Below are 17,612 nucleotides of genomic sequence, written 5' to 3' on the forward strand. Positions count from 1 at the left end.
TTCACCTAATTTGGACAAGAATCTGGTGATGAAATCCAGTTCTTATCTTGTTGGGGTGATTGCACTTACTATGTGCGGATTAATTGGTGTATGTATATCAAGCATGCATTCACACTTTTGCTGAAATTAAAATCAAACAATTACCACAAAATTTCAAGCTAATTGGGAATCAATTTAAATAAGAAAGGTTTAGATGTTACCAAAGAAAATTTTTCCAGCAATTTTTTTTTAAAAGCAAGCCTCTACAGCATTCCTTTTCCAGCAGTTCCCTTTTTGATCGTCCCAGACTTCCTCTTCGATTCCTAATCAAATAAAAATCAAAAATTAATAAGAGAGAGAAAGGAGATAAGAAAAGTAACAAAAGTAGAAAATATTTTTTATTTTATTTTAGATATATATATATATATTTTGAAAGTTTATTTTTTTTATGAAAAGAAAAATAACTATGCTAACAATCCCCGGTAACGGCGCCAAAAATTGATAGTCAACTTTAAAGACCACGCAATAGCACGTATCTGGTAGGATAGTGATTACGGGTATCGATCCAAAGGGATTGGAGACAAGTTATTTTTCTTAACTAAATAATTACTTTAAAGGGCTTAAGCTAGAGTGAATGATAAAAACTAAGAATTAATATGGATGCAATAGTATGAGTTATCTATGGAGAGAGGTGTTTAGGGCTAGAATCCACCGATAGATTTATATCCGTGACGCTTTCAATGATTGAGTTGTATTTAAGACTTGATTGCTTCCGACTACAAGTCAAAGCAATCATAAAAATTATAACTAAATCCCACCATGAATCATCTAAGTCTAGCACAAACCATCTATTCTAACGATAAGCATGACCTGTCTAACCTAGCATGATGCATCTGATCATTAAATCATTAAACATTAAATTGATGTCACATGAATATCTCCTTCAAACCACAGGTGTTGGATTCGATGAAATAGATTAATCTATGTAAAATATTTTCTGCAAGATAAACGATTCACATAAATTGAATAAATCGTAAAATCAATTGATAAATTCTTCATCATGCAACAATCTTATAATACAAACTCAAGTCAATAAAAACGAAACGAATATTCCTCTATGGCTTCATCAAACTCTAAACCGAGATTTAGCTGCGCATGGCTTCCTGACGACCTCCCGTCTTCATTGGAAAATCCTCTACTTCCCTTCCACGTTCGCCCGCTCCCAGCGTCTCTTCAAAACTCCTCTTTTCTTCTCTGTTTCCCGTGGGACTTCCCGAAGAACTAATGGATGGGATCTCCTCCGAAAGGATTCCCTCCTCTGTTCACCGTGGGACTTTTATAGGCTGCAGTCTCTACTTCTTCCCTTTTTCCGAGTGGAGGATAAGGATGAGGCTCGATCTGATGCTGGATTGGAACTGGGAACAACTGGATTCGGCTGGCAGCTTGGATGAACTTGGACGTTGGGAGAAATCCGGAAGTTGCTGATGTTGGTTCAACACGGTGGAGATGAAGATGTTGAGAGTTGGTTCCAAAGCAGGGGATAAGCTTGTAATCCAAGATGCAGGGGATTTGATGCGGTCGTGGGATGAAGATAGATCACGAACGCGATCCGGAGGGAGGCTGGGACGGGCTCTGGATTTGGTTTGGGAGAAGGATACAACTGTTCTGGGATAAGGATGGGAAGACTCGGCCTCTGTTCCGCTGGAAGGATGATCCGGAATGATTCGGAAGAGGCTGGATAGAAGGTAACCCGTGAAGCTCGGGATGCTGTCATGGATCCTGGATGGTCATCACGAACGGGATCAAGCTTGGGACTCGGTTAGCAGTGGATAAGGATGGATCATGCTGAGATGCACAGAGGAAGCGTGGGAATCCGGCTGGCCGCGGGATAGAGATGAAGATGATGGATGCTGTTTTGAGAGGATAACTCTGTTCTGCCCGTGGATGATGGAGTTAATCCGGAGTAGAGAATCGTGGGAGGTGATTTCAGAATCTGGGAGGAACAAAGCCAATCCGGACTGATTATGAGGTTGAGGTGTGAAGATTTGCTGGGAGCGAATGGAAGAAGAGGATGGCACGGATGCAATGTACGGGATGAAATCTTGAAACAGGGGATTCTGTGAAGGCTTGATCTCCGCCGCAGATGATGGGAAATGGTTGGGAAGAAGTGATGAACCGTGAGCTGGATGCAGTGGGAGAGAGGAAGATGAGAATGGATCACGGAAAGATTGGAAAGTGCTGGGAAGATGAGGATGAACGCGGAGACATGGAAGCTAGAATGTTGCCCACGTTTGAGAAGGGATGAGGATGAATTGCGATCTTGAAACAGGGATTCTGTTTGTGGACGTTGTTGAGAGCTTATCCGTGGAGGGGATCTAGCGGGAGAAGCTGGGAAATTCGGAGAAGGAATGTCGTGGAAGGTTAGGAAGATGCTGGGAAGATCCGTGGGTGATGAAGGCTATCACGAATGGAAGGAAATCTGGGACAAATCCGGATCGGTGAGCTTGTTCTTTAGATGCGGAATGGCTCTGCTTTTTGGGATAAGGTTGTGTGAGACTTGTTGGATTCGCTGGGAAGCATCCCGTGGACACGGCTCTATTCCGTGAGCTGGGATTCTTATGTTTTAATCTAGATTTGGTTCTGGATGACTGTCATGGAACAGGGGAGAGATGCGGGGGGGCGGACGCGTGAAATTTGGGACTTGGTTCCGAAGGGGATGAGGAAACAAATTTATGAGCTAGGAGGAAGGCTGCGGACGTGTTGGATTACGGTTGCGGGAGAGTGACGTGGACACGGGTTCAGCTGCAAACGCGACCTGCACACATTAGTTCAGACAAAATAATTAAACCAAGCTCGAATTAGCTAATAATTTATTAAAATGCAATGATGAAGGAAAACATATTTTCTCATGTTTAAATATAAAATATGTGCATTAAAATGATGATAAGTGCTATATAAAAAAAAGTTAATTTATGCATTATTTAGCACTTATCAGTTAGGGGACCCATGGCTGGCCTATAGGGGCCGATGGGGATAGGCGGCAGCGCCCAAACCCATCAAAAATAGGACTTCCAACCCTTTAAACCATGAAACGAAAGTATCCCAATAGTCGAAACTTTGGCCATGGCCGTAAGCCACTGCGGAAGATCAAGTGAAAACCTCAGGGATGAGAGCCGATGCAGAACCTATCGGAAACCAAATAAAATAGCGCCGGTTTCCGAAAATTGGAGAAAATGGAGTGTTTTCCTTCTCAGTCAAAATTTGGCGATCAGTGGCCAGAATCGAGGCTCCAAAGGCTCTGAAAGAAAGAGGAGAGGAGTAGTTGCAAGGTGAGAGGGTCCTTACCTATTTTCTGGTGAGGATTGACTATGGCAATGGTACAAAGGTGATTAGCGCTTGAAAAGAAAACTCAAGGAAAATACTTGCACTGAGCTCCGATCGAGGCTAGTTCTCTGGTGGGGTGAGAGAGGAGTCCGAGAGGGCTTCTAAATAGGCTGGGGTGCGACCAGCATCTAAGCTAGCGTCGGATTCTGTTTGATGATTTTGGAGAGGAAGAAAACTCTGATCAGGAGTCTCTTCCTTGCTCGCACGTGCCGTGACACATGCCAATTTTTTTCTCTTGTTTTGGGCCAAGATGATTGGGTCGGTCAAGTGGATCGGGTCTAGTTTGTTGAATTTTATATTCTCTCCCCCTAAAAAAAATAAAAAAATATTCGACTACAAATTTTTTTTTCCTTGCACTTTCAAAAAGTTAAAGATACATTATTCTAATCTCATTGTCAAGTTTCTAATAATCTATTTATCAATACAACTTTATCATTAGTTCTCATCATAAGAATGAGGTCCAATACCTCGAGACTTGATTTTTTTTTGTAGATGATCTAAATCAAACTTCTCTCTTATAAACAGAAGTCAACATCTTAATTCTGAATGAGAATATTAAGTTTCTTTGTCAAAATATCAACTGCTCTTCATTAACCGATCTATCACAAGATTAGATCATAAACAACTCCAATTTATCCCTAGTAGGATATTCTTCAAGGTCTATAGTTAAACTTAAATTCTTTCAATCATATAGAGGGTTGATATTAATTGAAGAAGTACTAGATTTAGATTTAAGAAGAAAGAGATTTACACCAAAATATTCTAGATCCAAGATCGAGAATCAATGGTCTACTAATTCTAGTCTTAAGATGCTAAGAATTTCCTTAGCATGGCATAAAATTGGAGAATCTAAGATGGTACAACGACATACAAAAAATAAAATGTTGTCCTTTCTTTTATCAGGAAAATCTTACTATACAAAGAACCATATCAAGTCTTTTGTTATTAAAACTTATCGAATCAAAGAGATAATACTTGTGACTAACTTAGAAAAATAATTCAGACCACTACATTTTTGCTGCGCGCTTTGATTCAAACCACCAAAATTCATTGGATTCACTAATAACTTTTGATCAAAATACTACTTTGTATTATAGACTAAAAAGATCTAAAATTTTAATTTTCAGGTAAAGCCCCAAAGAAACTTTTGATTCTCATCCCTTAATTTACCTCAAGCACATCCGTCTAGATTAACCCTCGAGTCAATTGATACATTCAAAACCATCATAGGCTAGTTGCTATAATTCAAACATGAATTAAATCTTAATTCACTTGTCAATTCAACTAGATGATTTCAAGTCAAACTCCTATAAGTAAAAACAACTAAAAGAATTTTCTTAATGCTCCACCAAGTTAGAGGGCCTTAAATCAATAGATATGAGTAAAATCGACTCAATCATCTCTCCTAGAGTTTCCTTCATCGAGATCTTTAGCATTTATCAAAAAGATTTTATGATAATCATGTAAGCCTCTAATATTCAAATTCTTCATGCAAAACTAGATTTTATCAGCAACCTCAACAACATTAGCCAAAGATTTCTAGATCGACTTACAAACCAGAATCTTGAATATACAAACCACGTAGTCTCCGATAGACATAAGTAAGATATATTATTTGGATAATGATGATAATTAAAATTATTAATGATTCCACCAAGATGAATACTTTACAATCTCAAAATAAAATTAATTTTTAAATAAGAAAATAGAACTATTTGCCATATCCCCAAGCATATTTTTCTACTACATGCTAGTTGTAAGGGCCCGATTCATTGACCGCCTGCACACAGTTGGGTCTGGCCCATTCGCAGTTGTGGCCTGTCCCTCTCCATAGGCTATAAAAGCCCCCTCCTCCCTCATGGTTTCTCTTTCCCCTTCTTCCTTTAGGTTAGGGTTTCTTGAACCCACGTCGGTGTCGCTGGAGAAGGTGCTCGCAGCTCCCTCGGAGCCAAATAAGCCTTCCGACCACCTCATTTTCTCTTTCTCTGCACCCCCTCCTCCCGATCCAAGCGGGAGGATATATCAAGTAAGAGAAAAAAAGGAAGAAAGAAAGAAAGAAAGAAAGATGAAGAAGAAAAAGAGGCAGACGGGAAGAGGGGACTCACCATGAGTGTGCGGCCGCGAGAAAGAAAAAATAACTTATAATTAAATTATAAGTTTCTTTTATTTTTATTTCAATTTCCTGTTTTTGGTTAAATTGTTTCCTTTTGTTTCTAAGTTTTACATCATTTGCTATAATTTTAATTCCACAGTTCTACTACTTTTTCTTATTTCATTTTGTTCTATCTTGTGTTATAAGTTTTATTTTCATTCTAAATTATTTTCTTTAATCCTGATTCTATATTTGATTGTATATTTTCTGGTTATCTTTTCTCTCACTATTCATAAATCATTTCAATTAAAAACTGATAATGTTAATGAATAATTTATTGCCTTACTGTTTTTATCATTATATTGTTAAGTGTGGATTGCACCTGCTTATTTCCTAGTATTCCTAAAAACAAAATAAAAGAACAGCAAAAAGCAAAAGATATCTGGCGACCACATTGCAAACACTCACTTGAGAGTCTAGAGAAGGCCAGCCTTCCGGAAGTTGTCATTCTTTCTATTTGCCTGCAGGGAGTGTTCAACTAAACTTCAAACAGCATCATCTTCTCTTGAGAATCAGAAAGGCCACCTGTTCAAAAGAAGATACTAGATTTTACTCAATGGAGAAACGAATCATGATTCTGACACAAAGATTTTAGCATTCTAATCGTTTCAAATCTTTTAACCTTTGGCAGCAATTCTAATAGATGATTAGGCTTGAGAATTTGGGCAAATTATTTTATTTGCATATGCGCTAAGAACTTGTGATAATTGTTATTTAAAAAGAAAATGATGCAGATAATGACTTGAATCTACCGTCGATAGCAATGGTGGAGATACCTACACTTCACCATGTTTAGTTACAGGATAACTGCAGCTTAAAGACGGGTTATCTCACGAACCTCCCAAACAAGACTGCTTTTTTGAAGGATTAAAGCGATATGGTCAGTGGGACAAAAAGTGAAATAATCAGGTTAAGTCTAACACACTAAAAAAAGTTGGGATAAAGATAACACAAGGAGCTCTTTCTCTTGCGCACTTTTCTCACCTTTTCCCACTAAAACCCAAGTTTCAACCGAACTCCACTTTTTATTAACACAAGGATAAGGGAATCATGAAGCATTTCTAAGAGTCAGGGTTAGCTAACCTGGAATTTGCTATCTTACAACAGAACAAGGCCTTAGGGAATAAAATAAAAGGTAAAACCATCGTCCACAAGAGACTAACACCAAAGAATCAATAGATGACAATGCACACAGTTACTTCCACATGCACATATTAGAAAAAATGTGCGATAAAATTTGAGAAGCAACAATAAGAATAATAAAAATCAAAATGAGGGGGAAAAAAAAGAGCAATAATCTATCTTCAGCATCAGCCACTCATCATTTTCAAGAAGGGAATGTAATTGACTCTTCAAAAGGGCAAAAGGACAAAAATTCAAGAAAACAAGGCCAATAACGGAGCAAAAATAATTAGTTTTATCAAAAAAAATGCAGCAAGCTTTTGTTTCTTCTCTTCAAGAATTAAATAGTAAAGATCACAAAAACTTTACTACATCACTAACAAAAGCAATTCTTATGACCTCCTACAAGTGTGAATTGTCATAGTTAAGAGGGGTAAAATGAAAGAAAAAATAAAATATGCTCCATGGCTCCTTTAGGAATTCACTTTAGAAAGAATTACTATGGAAAGGTTCTCTGCTCATCTTTAACTGCATCAATTTACTTTGTAGGTAAAAGTTATAATATACTATAGATAGAAAACGCTAAGAAAGGTAGAAAGGAGATATGTAGCATACAAAAATTCCAAGAACTTCTAATGACTCAGAACCTCGCCCAAAAAGACTAGCTAGAAGGTGTTATTTGAGTTCCTTCACCTGGTATAGATACCCAAGATCTACCCAATACATAACTATTATGGGACTAAACACATACTTGCACATGTCGTATACTCCTATTTAGATCATGGCATCCTCGCTAAACTAAAAGTCCAAATTCAATCAAATCCAATCACTAGAACCATGATCAGCCCATGGTCAACTCCACTAAGCTCATGCTGCAGAATCCCCTAGTCTATATAGGCCATGGACCGAGTCCGTTGTGATATGATTTGCAATGACCTAGGATCTCACCTAAAAAAGTTATCTAAAAGATGTTATTTGGATTTCTTGGCTCTGTATAAGTACCTAAGATTTATCCAGCGCATAGCCAATCTTAGATTAAACACAAATCCTCATGGGTCCTCATAGAACTAATGCTATGAATAGATTGTGAAACCAATGCAAATTAAAAACGTATTATCATTTGTCTATGAGTCGATAACAAATCATCAAATAGAAAGGATGAAAACAAACAAGTATATGAAATCTCAAATAGGAATTATTTCAAGCTCCAAATATCTTGTTCAAAGAAAGAGCCAAAAAATAAAACTACAACCATATTCAAACTTTTAATAAAAACCACAAATTTTAGTTATGTCAGACATGGTATCTGTTTTTAAAAAAGTCAAGGATCTACAAATAGAAGAACATAGCCCAAAAGTCAATGCGATGAGTTAATAATCCATCCACGCCACATTAATGTGGCCAGCATGCCCTGTAAAATGAAGAAAAAGTGAATGAGGCTAGAATTATTTGAGAGATCCATAGTTGAACTTTGGACATAAGAGAACACAAAGAAGCAAAGAATATTACCTTCTACATACCTTCTCTTACTTCAAGAATAGTGCACTAGGTATGCTTATACAAAACCATTTCACAGCAATTCATCACGAAGCTGAAATGCCTTTTTCAAATTTTTGCAACCATTTGAGAAGGTTGAACACTTCACCAGACTGAAACCCTCTGCTAATCATTCTCTTAAAAATTGAATGACATTCTCATGTACTTCATGTTTGATGAACTCAATTCATGAGCAATTTGTATGATAATGTCATGTGATACCGCCATCCAGAAATCTTCATTGTCAATTTTTAAACCAGATGAAAAGTTCATAAAATCTTGTCTTATTTACTGAGACGAAAATTAGAGTGTTGGCCTTAACACATAGACTGTCAATAACCTTAACTGAATCTTAAGTCATGATATTGGGAAAAAGTCAGCCTACAATTCCATCTCAAATCTTGATGAAAATGCACAAAAGAATTTCAGAACTTATCATCAGGTACAAATCCTCTCTGCAGCATTTCATCATGAAGCCGAAATGCATCTTTCAAATTATCAGCAGCAACAAAGCCATTTACTAAGGTTGTATATGTAGATCTATCAGGTTGAATTCCTCTGTTGGCCATTCTCTTGAAGACCCAATCAGCTTCTTGCATCTTCCCTTGTTCACAAAAACCAGTTATGATCACATTGTATGTGATCACATCAGGAAGCACTCCTTTATCATCCATCTTGTTAAGCAAAGCAAAAGCCTCCTGCATCCTTTCTTCTTTCACAAACCCATGAATGAGAGTGTTGTATGTTATCCTATCAGGAAAGACCCTTTCTTGAATCATCTTTTGTAAAAACTCTTCAGCCTTTGATGCATCGCCCAACCGACAGTAACCTTTGATAATTGAGTTGTAAGTCGCAATATTAGGCAAAATTTTTTTTTCCATCATTTCATCCCAATACCCAAAAGCTTTTCCAACTTGCCCCTTACTACAATGGTAGTCTATTAGAATGCTATATGTAATGAGATTGGGCAAAATTCCTCTATTGCACATATCATCCCACAACTCATTAGCCTTCTCCATGTCCCCTTCTTTGCACAAACCATCAATCAAAGTATTGTAAGTAACAATGTCTGGTTTCAAATTCTTCTCCAGCATCATATCAAACAAATTCAAAGCTTTCTCTATGCACCCATTTTTACAGGATCCATGTATGAGAGTTGTAAAAGTGCAAAAATCAGGGGCAACCCCTCTTTCTGTCATTTCACTGAACAGCTCATCCGCCTCCGGTAGCCTCTGCTCCTTACACATCCCATTCAAAATTGTATTGTAAGTGACCACATCTGGCATGCAACCATGATCTACCATCTCATCACGCATCTTAAGAGCCTCAGAGATCAAACTAATCTTGCAAAAACCACCAATAAGCATAGTATAAATCACATTATCCGGAACCAAGCCAGCTGCCTTCATCTCTTTAAAATACTCTAGCGCCCTATTCATATACCCTTTCTTAGCAAACAAGCCTATCATAGAGCTAAAGCTAACCATATCAGGAGCAAGACCACGATGCAACATTTCATTATAAATCCTTGCTGCTTCCTTCACATTCCCTTCTTTACAAAGCCTACCAAGAAAAATGTTAGAAGTAGAGGCATTCGGCACCAATCCACCGGCCATCATTTCTCCAAGCAACTCCTGCGCTCTCTTGTACTTCCCATTCTTACAGAACCCATTCAGAACAGCATTATAAGTCCTAACATCAGGCTTTAATCCCTTTCCAACCATTGAATTCAGCAACTCCAAGGCTTCTTCCAGATGCCCATTGCGACAACATGCATCCACCAAAGTATTGTAGGTCACAATATCTGCAAAAAGTCCTTTTTTCTCCATTTCTGACAAGAACAAGGCGGCATCTTCAAACCTTCCATCCTTGCACAAGGCATTCACCATGATATTCAAAGTGTAGACATTCAATTCAGTCCCCATTCCCACGACCTCTTTATAGATCTCCAACGCCATGTCGACCCAACCCACCCGAACCAAGCCAGCGAGCAGGCTATTGCACGCATTGACCGAGACGGATTGCCTCCTTGCCTTCAAGACCCGGAACGCCTCAGAGGCCTCCCTTAGCTTCCTCGCCTGCACGTAGGTGCGGATTAAGAGGTCGAACACAGATGGATTCGATCCGAAACGGCCGTAGGTGGAGAGCAAAGCACCTACGATATCCGACCTCGAGGTGCCCCTCCGCCGGACCATCCGGAGGATCAGGGACTGGGCGTCGGAGGTCCTCTGGTTCCGGATACAAATATGGATCATCGCGCTGAGGGATTCCGACGAAAGCTTGAGATCGGATCTCTGGGCCAAGAGACCGACGAATCTCTGGCCTAATGCCGGACTTCTTCGGCTGCATTCGGAGAGGACGTCGAGGACGACCGAAGGGGGGAGGTTGGAAGGGGAGTGGAGGAGAGGATTGGGGATTCCACGCTCGAGGTCGGAGAGGATCTCGTCTGGGTTCTCTGAGCTAAGGTTAGGGTTTTGGAAGAGGGTTGGGATTTTGGGAGGGCTAGGGTTCAGGCGGGAGGGAGAGGAGCGGGGGCGGGGAGAATACCTGGTGGCGTTCCGTAAACGCGACGCCATTTGAAGAGAAATCCGACGCTCTCTGGTTCGTGCTCAGCAATAATTCAGCAACCACTAATGGGCCAGGTTAGTGGGCTGGGCCGAGGTGACCGCGTTTTCTTTGAAAGCTATGTATGGTCTAGGCTGTTAGGGGAAAAGGGGAACGAGCCCAAGCTAGTTTACTACTATGGTATGCTGGTAACAATTTTTTTCCTATTTTCTGTCGTGGAGCAACGTCATGCACTGTAAAGCTTTGGGTGTTTGCACCAAATAAACTCCGGATGCTGCCTTCATGGAGTTTTGAGGAAAAAGGTGCTTGTGGAGTATTCTAGCCTGTTAACTACAGTCTTCTTATATTTAAAAATTTAGTTTTTCATAATTTTTGTATAAAAAATTGTTTTGAATTGAAGATACCTACTATATTTTCTTTTTTCAAAAAAAGATAGAGATGGAAAATAATATGCATGTTCATGATTTACCTGAGTTTTCACCTCCACTTTGTAGTGGATAGTTTAGTGCATATTAATGATTTGGGAGACAGAGATTTTAGAGGATGGATATATATAATACAAAATATTAAAGAATTGTTCTGGTAACACTATAATAACAATTAAACTAGCTTATAATAATGAGCAACCGAGACTGTATAATACACATTAGAAAAATCATTAAGAATATAGATATTTTTAGTTAACATATAATACATAAATAAATTAAAAATAAAAATATAAAATTAGCTATAAAAGAAGAAAAATAAGTCAAAAAATTAGTGAACATGAAGAAAAGATATGGAATAAAATAGCAAGTATCCATATTGAAATCTTCATATGATAGGTCTTTTGATTTTTCTCCAAAAGATGATCGGACACTAAAAAAATAGGTCTTTTGATTTTTTTAGAATTGTTATGAGCAGGCAAATTAGGGGTTATAGAGAGCCAGAGGAGGAGGAGATGGATGTGCACCTATAGTTTGGTGTGACATAGAGAGATAAAATGGCAAGTAGAATGGAGGGTTGTTGCTCATTTCAAAACCAAATTATGTCTTACTGGCGTGCCAAACAAGCTGAGTTGAGAAATTGTACAAGAGTCATCCATTTCGGAGATAAGCAATATGGCAAACCATATATAAGTCTCTCTAGTGCAAAACATGCACCAACTAAAAGGATAGATTTTATCTATCTATCTATACATACATACATACATACATACATACATACATACATACATACATACATATATACATACATACATACATACATACATATATACATATATAGATATATGTACATATACATATATATATATATATGTACATATACATATATATATATATATATATATATATATATATATATATATATATATATATATATATATGTACATATACATATATATATATATATGTACATATACATATAGATATATATATATACATATACATATAGATATATATATATATATATATATGTGCATATATATATATATATGTATATATATATATATATGTATATGTATATGTATATATATGTATATGTATATGTATATACATATACATATATCTATAAATGTATATACATATACATATATGTATACATATATATACATATATGTATATGGATGTATATACATATATATATATGTATATATGTATGTATGTATGTACATATATGTATATGGATATATATGTACATATATATATGTATGTATGTATGTACATATATATATGTATGTATGTATATACATATACATATACATATATATATATATACATATTGTTGCTGGAAACTGGACCCGGGGGCGACCGTCGGCCGGAAGAGGGAGGCTCCGCTGTCTGCGTGGTGGGTGGCGGCCCGTCGGCGGGCAGCTTCCTCCTGGGGACCTGCAAGAAGCCGGTGGCCGGGCCGTCCGGCGCCGGCCCTCCGATGCTTAAGTCAGCAAGACGTCGATACGAGGAAGAAAATGGAGATAGAGCCAGAGAGAGAGAGAGAGAGAGAGACCCCCCCTTTTGAGTGGAGAGATTCCCCTTTTATAGGGAGGATCGGGTTACCTGTGGTGTGACAGGGCAGATTGTCTGTTTGTACAATTGGTCATTAATGCTCGATCATGTAAGTCAATGCTATCATTGTACGAAATCAGGCCGAAGCCTTAAGCCATCGAGGAGTCATAGTCGAGTGGTCAAATACCCAGCTAGTGGGACCAGTTTATGGATTGAACAAGAATAGTACGACTTCGGGCTGGGCTGGATGGAACAAGTGCGAGCCTTTGACAATCTTCGTACACAGCAGCCAAACTTCTAATTTAGAAAAATTATTCAAACAAAAAAACTTTTACTGTTCCGGTTGAAAGGCAAATTAGATTTTTACAAATATCCAAATTCGCTGTGCCGTAGGAAAAGAGAAGTAGAACTACTCCCACCAAATCGATGAGCCTGATTATCCCTAAACCCAATGTGAGTTTTTCTATTTTGACTTGCTCCCCCGCCGTGATCGAACGAGAATGCCGTAAGAGGCTCGATGTCCGTAGGTGATGGAGGCCATACACTTTAATTGTTGAGTGAATCGGGTGTCTGCACAGCCCATACGCATTAATTGCTGCCAAACGTAAGACGTAACCTTTCAACCGTCTGGAGAGAAGGTAATCTCAAGCCATCAAGGGGGTCTGCTCGGTCGACCTCCGTCCAAAGGGGTCTGCTCGGTCGACCCCCGCTCGGGGGGTCTGCTCGGTCGACCCCCGCTCGGGGGGGTCTGCTCGGTCGACCCCCGCTCGGGGGGTCTGCTCACCGAAGCATGGCGATATTTTTTCCCTCAACACTACCCCCCGACTTCCGAGCTCGAGCTGCTCGGGAGTTCGAGCGCGGGAAGTAGTTTCGGTTATGTTTTAAGGAAATTTCGAATTATCGCGCGTTTCCAGGTGCTTTAAATGAGCGGCGCCTCTTTCTCCGAAAACGTTTTATCAGGGTAGCCTTCCGTTCTTCGAAGCGTCCTCGCGTCGTGGGCTCATGATGAGACCACACGATCCGACGCGACGCTTCCGTATTCGGAGCGTCGGTTCGGAGTGAATGCGGTGCCTTTAGTTCTTAGGTTGACGCGTGTCACGATCTGAGTGGGGGGCAGCGCTCCGGTTTGCAGATCCGGACCGTCGGCGGGGGATATATATATATACATCCCTTGCCAGTTGCCTCCCCCTGTTGTCTGCATCTCTCTCCTCCCTTCTTCTCAGTCCGAAGTAACCGATCTCCGGTGAACCTCCGTCAGGTCTTTTTCGTTCGTTCAGAGTTTCCTTTTCTTCCTTTCTTCTTTTCCAATGGGTTCTGGTCCAGGCGAACTCGGGTCTACCATGGGTGAGGCTGAAGTTGAGATGGTCGAGGAGTGGTTTTTTCCTCGGCGGGGGTTCCGTTTGGAGCCCGCCGGATTGGGGGATCGAGTAACGAACCCCCCAGTAGGCCGGATCGGAGTGTATCGGGAGGCACTCTGGGCCGGCCTACGGTTTCCTTTACATGGGTTCGTGAACGAGCTGCTTACGGAGTACCAGCTGGTCCCGGCGCAACTCGCTCCGAATGCATGGAGGACAATCGTCGGGTTCCTGTCGCTGTGCCTGGCGCACGGGATCCCGACCTCCGTGAATGTCTTCCGGCGACTTTTTATGTTAAAGTCGAACCCGGAAGACGGAGAGTGGCTCTACGTCGCCCTTCGGGCGGGTCGGCCACTCTTCCACGGCGCCCCATCGTCCATTCATGACTGGAAGAAGAAATTTTTCTTCTTGGGCTCTGAGCGGACGTGGGGGTTTGATCCCAGGTGGAGGCCGAGCCGGCTCAGGGCTGTCAACAAAACGCCAAGGCTTTCTACGCGCGAGCAGAGAATCCTCGACGCCATTCGCAGCCTCGGGGACGGTATTCTCCTAGGCGGCCTCATAAGCGAGGACGCTTTAGTGAATGTAGGCCTGAGCTCGGCGCGTCCTCAGGGTAAGGGTAATAGTAGGAAGCGTCTCCTTCCCCCTTCTTTTTAACGTTCTGGGTCTTATTCTGCTCATCCTTGTAGATATCGCGAAGATGGTTACCAAGAGCGAAGTATTATACGCTCGGTTCCGGAAGAGGGCGGCTGAGCTCGGAGGGGAGCCGCTTGAGCCGAAGAAGAAAGCAAAGGTTCCCGCCCCTCGAGTCGGCTCTCCCGAGGCCGCTAGAAGAGGAGGGTCGAGCTCCGAGCCCGCAGGCTCGGAGGGGGCGGCGTTGGCGCTCGCGTGTCCGGCGCCAATCTCTCAGATCTCTAGTCGGCCTCCCGCCCAACCTGAGGGGCCGGCACCCGAGCCGGGGAGCAGCCAAGGGGCCGCGAGGCCAGAGGCAGGCGGGTCCGGCTGTTCCGACTCAGCAGTGAATCAAGAGCGGCGGTCCTACGTCGTGGAGTGGACATTGTTCGAGGACGAGTCGGCCCTCGAAAATATTGAAACGGCGCGGCAACTTTTCCGCGTCGCGCTCCTCCCGGCCGACAGGGCGAGGATTTAGGCTATGAGCCAGAACCAGTTCTTGGACTCGGCTCGCTTCTCTGCGATTCGGGTGAGTTTTTGTTTGGTATTTCCTCGCACAGTTTTTTCGTCCTCCCTTGACCTAACTTTTGCCTTGTTTACAGCATCTCCACGAGACCGAGACCCTGATCGCCCTCAATGCGGACTACCGAGATCGGGCTCGTCGGTGCTCGCAAGCGCGGGAGGGGGCCGAGAGGAAGGCGGCGGAGGCTGAGAAGAAGGTGGTGGAGCTCGAGCTCAATAAGAAGGAGCTTCGGCTCAGAGTGGGCGCCACCGAAGACGAAGTCAAACTCCTGTCGATGGCGCTCGACGATGAGAAGGCCGCCCATGCCCTGACTAGGTCAGAGCTGCGGGCCGCTGAGGCTCGCCTAGCCGAGGCGCGGTCCCTGCTCGTGGTTCGCGAGCAGGCAATAAAGAGTGCAGAGCTCAAGGCCGAGGAGCTCCAAACTCGGCTCGGAGCCCAGGAGGAGGCCCAGGAGCGGGCTCGGAACGCCGTCCAGCTCTTCCGAGAATCGGAAGAGTTTCGGGAGCTGCTCGAGGAGGAAGGTGTGAACGGCCTTATTCAAGGGTTCACCGATTTCCGTAATCAACTGCGCCGGCTTTGCCCCGACTTCGATCTCAATCTGCTTCAGCCCGGAGCCGGAGTCGAGGGCCTCGAGACGGAGTCGGCCGAGGCGACCGGAGAGGTTGCTCCGGAGGCCACCACGGAGGCCGCTCGGGGAGCCACTCCCGAGGTCGCGTCTAGAGGCATTGAAGGCGGCGAGCCCGGGACCACTGCCGGAGGGACCGAAGCTGGGGGCGTTGAAGTCGAGCCCGGGGAGATCTCGACCGGAGATGCCGCCGCGGCCGCCTCTTAGTTGTGCTTTTTCTTTTCCTTTTTCTTTTGTAATGGAGTCGGCTCGTGTCTACCGCACGGCCGAGACAATTTTGTACTTGGTCTTGGCTTTTGAATGAAAGTTTTTCAATTTTCGCTGACTATAGTACACTTTCTAGCCATCGTTCCTTAAGGCTTTGTTGCTCGGACTTCCGGGCTGCTGAGGCGCTAGATCGAAAAGACGCCCGAGCTCGTCGAGCTCTTAGGTCTAGGTCGGAGTTTCACGGCCGCAAAACTCAGGGCCTCGGCCGTGGGGCGCCGTGCTCTAATCATCGTATCAAGCAGCTAGCTTGCAGCCCGAATGGGACCCTCCGAGCTCGGGGTTACATTTCACCGAGCAGTCGAAAGACTGACCTATGGCTTAAGTAGGCGCATTCAACTATATTTGTAATCGACTCGGCGGAGGACCCCGATATTGGCCGGAGCACTTTCCAGTAAAAGCATCCGACATGAAAATGAACAAAACGTGTAATGAACAAGGTAGGCGCCAATCAAAGCGTACCTTGTTGGGGCTGCACGCCCCGAGCCGCGAACTGTTCGTAGAGGGCGGCCCCGAGCTTAATCCAACGCACGGGGCCGTAGCCTTTTGAGCTTGCACATGGAGCTACCACTGGCTTCGGGGTGCCCGGATCGATGGTCGGCGAGGACCGAGCCGAGCCCGATGGTCGGTGGAGATCGAGCCGAGCTCGATAGAGGACCGCATCTCGAGCTGTTGGATGACCACGAACATTTTCGGGGAGACCACGAGGGTGCTCCATCATCCCGAAGTATCGGGGCATCCCGACCGTAGTCGAGGTATTTGATGATCGAGTTGAGCTCGATGGTCGGTGGAGATCGAGCCGAGCTCGATAGCTAATGGAGATCGAGCCGAGCTCGATAACTGATGGAGATCGAGCCGAGCTCGATGGTCGATGGAGATCGAGCCGAGCTCGATAGCTGATGGAGATCGAGCCGAGCTCGATAGCTGATGGAGATCGAGCCGAGCTCGATGGTCGATGGAGATCGAGCCGAGCTCGATAACTGATGGAGATCGAGCCGAGCTCGATAACTGATGGAGATCGAGCCGAGCTCGATGGTCGATGGAGATCGAGCCGAGCTCGATAACTGATGGAGATCGAGCCGAGCTCGAGAACTGATGGAGATCGAGCCGAGCTCGATAACTGATGGAGATCGAGCCGAGCTCGATAACTGATGGAGATCGAGCCGAGCTCGATGGTCGATGGAGATCGAGCCGAGCTCGATAACTAATGGAGATCGAGCCGAGCTCGATAACATGGAGATCGATGGAGATCGGCGTTCCGAATTTTGGCTGAGGCGCCCGGCTTTGCTCGGTCCTATTTTGTGCTCGAGCAGGATCGTATATGCGAGCTGGGGAGGGTCGTCTGGAAGTCAGCATGTAGACATCAGGAGAATTTTACCATAATTAAGCAATTGCAAATAAATCATTGTAGCAAGGTGAGACTTATAATTGATATGGAGGACCCTTTGGGACA

The 17,612-nt window shown here is 43.0% G+C and overlaps 1 protein-coding gene across 6 annotated transcripts; it reads right to left on the reverse strand.

Moving 5' to 3' along the window:
• Positions 1–1,001: 1,001 nt before the first annotated feature.
• LOC103696444 (Tetratricopeptide repeat (TPR)-like superfamily protein) lies at positions 1,002–10,767 on the reverse strand. Of its 6 annotated transcripts, none has more exons than XM_088721674.2 (4): positions 8,158–10,757; positions 7,971–8,048; positions 5,924–6,040; positions 1,002–2,794 (listed from the first exon to the last, which is right to left on the reverse strand). In XM_088721674.2, exon 1 carries the CDS (start codon positions 10,747–10,749, stop codon positions 8,599–8,601), a length of 2,151 nt encoding a protein of 716 aa, XP_088577800.1. In that variant the 5' UTR covers positions 10,750–10,757; the 3' UTR covers positions 1,002–2,794; positions 5,924–6,040; positions 7,971–8,048; positions 8,158–8,598. The 6 variants fall into 6 exon arrangements, with proteins under 6 accessions (XP_088577800.1, XP_088577798.1, XP_088577799.1 ...); XM_088721672.2 differs by having other exon boundaries at positions 8,147–10,757; XM_088721673.2 differs by lacking the exon at positions 7,971–8,048 and having other exon boundaries at positions 8,147–10,767.
• Positions 10,768–17,612: the final 6,845 nt, after the last annotated feature.

The sequence above is a fragment of the Phoenix dactylifera genome, chromosome 5 (genome assembly GCF_051530095.1).
Source record: "Phoenix dactylifera cultivar Ajwa chromosome 5, Ajwa_hap1_PhDact_Kaust_v1.1, whole genome shotgun sequence".
Classification (NCBI taxonomy): domain Eukaryota; kingdom Viridiplantae; phylum Streptophyta; class Magnoliopsida; order Arecales; family Arecaceae; genus Phoenix; species Phoenix dactylifera.

Coding starts and splice junctions, on each gene's coding strand:
- LOC103696444 (XM_088721673.2), bottom strand. CDS start 10,749: ATGGCGTCGCGTTTACGGAACGCCACCAGGTATTCTCCCCGCCCCCGC.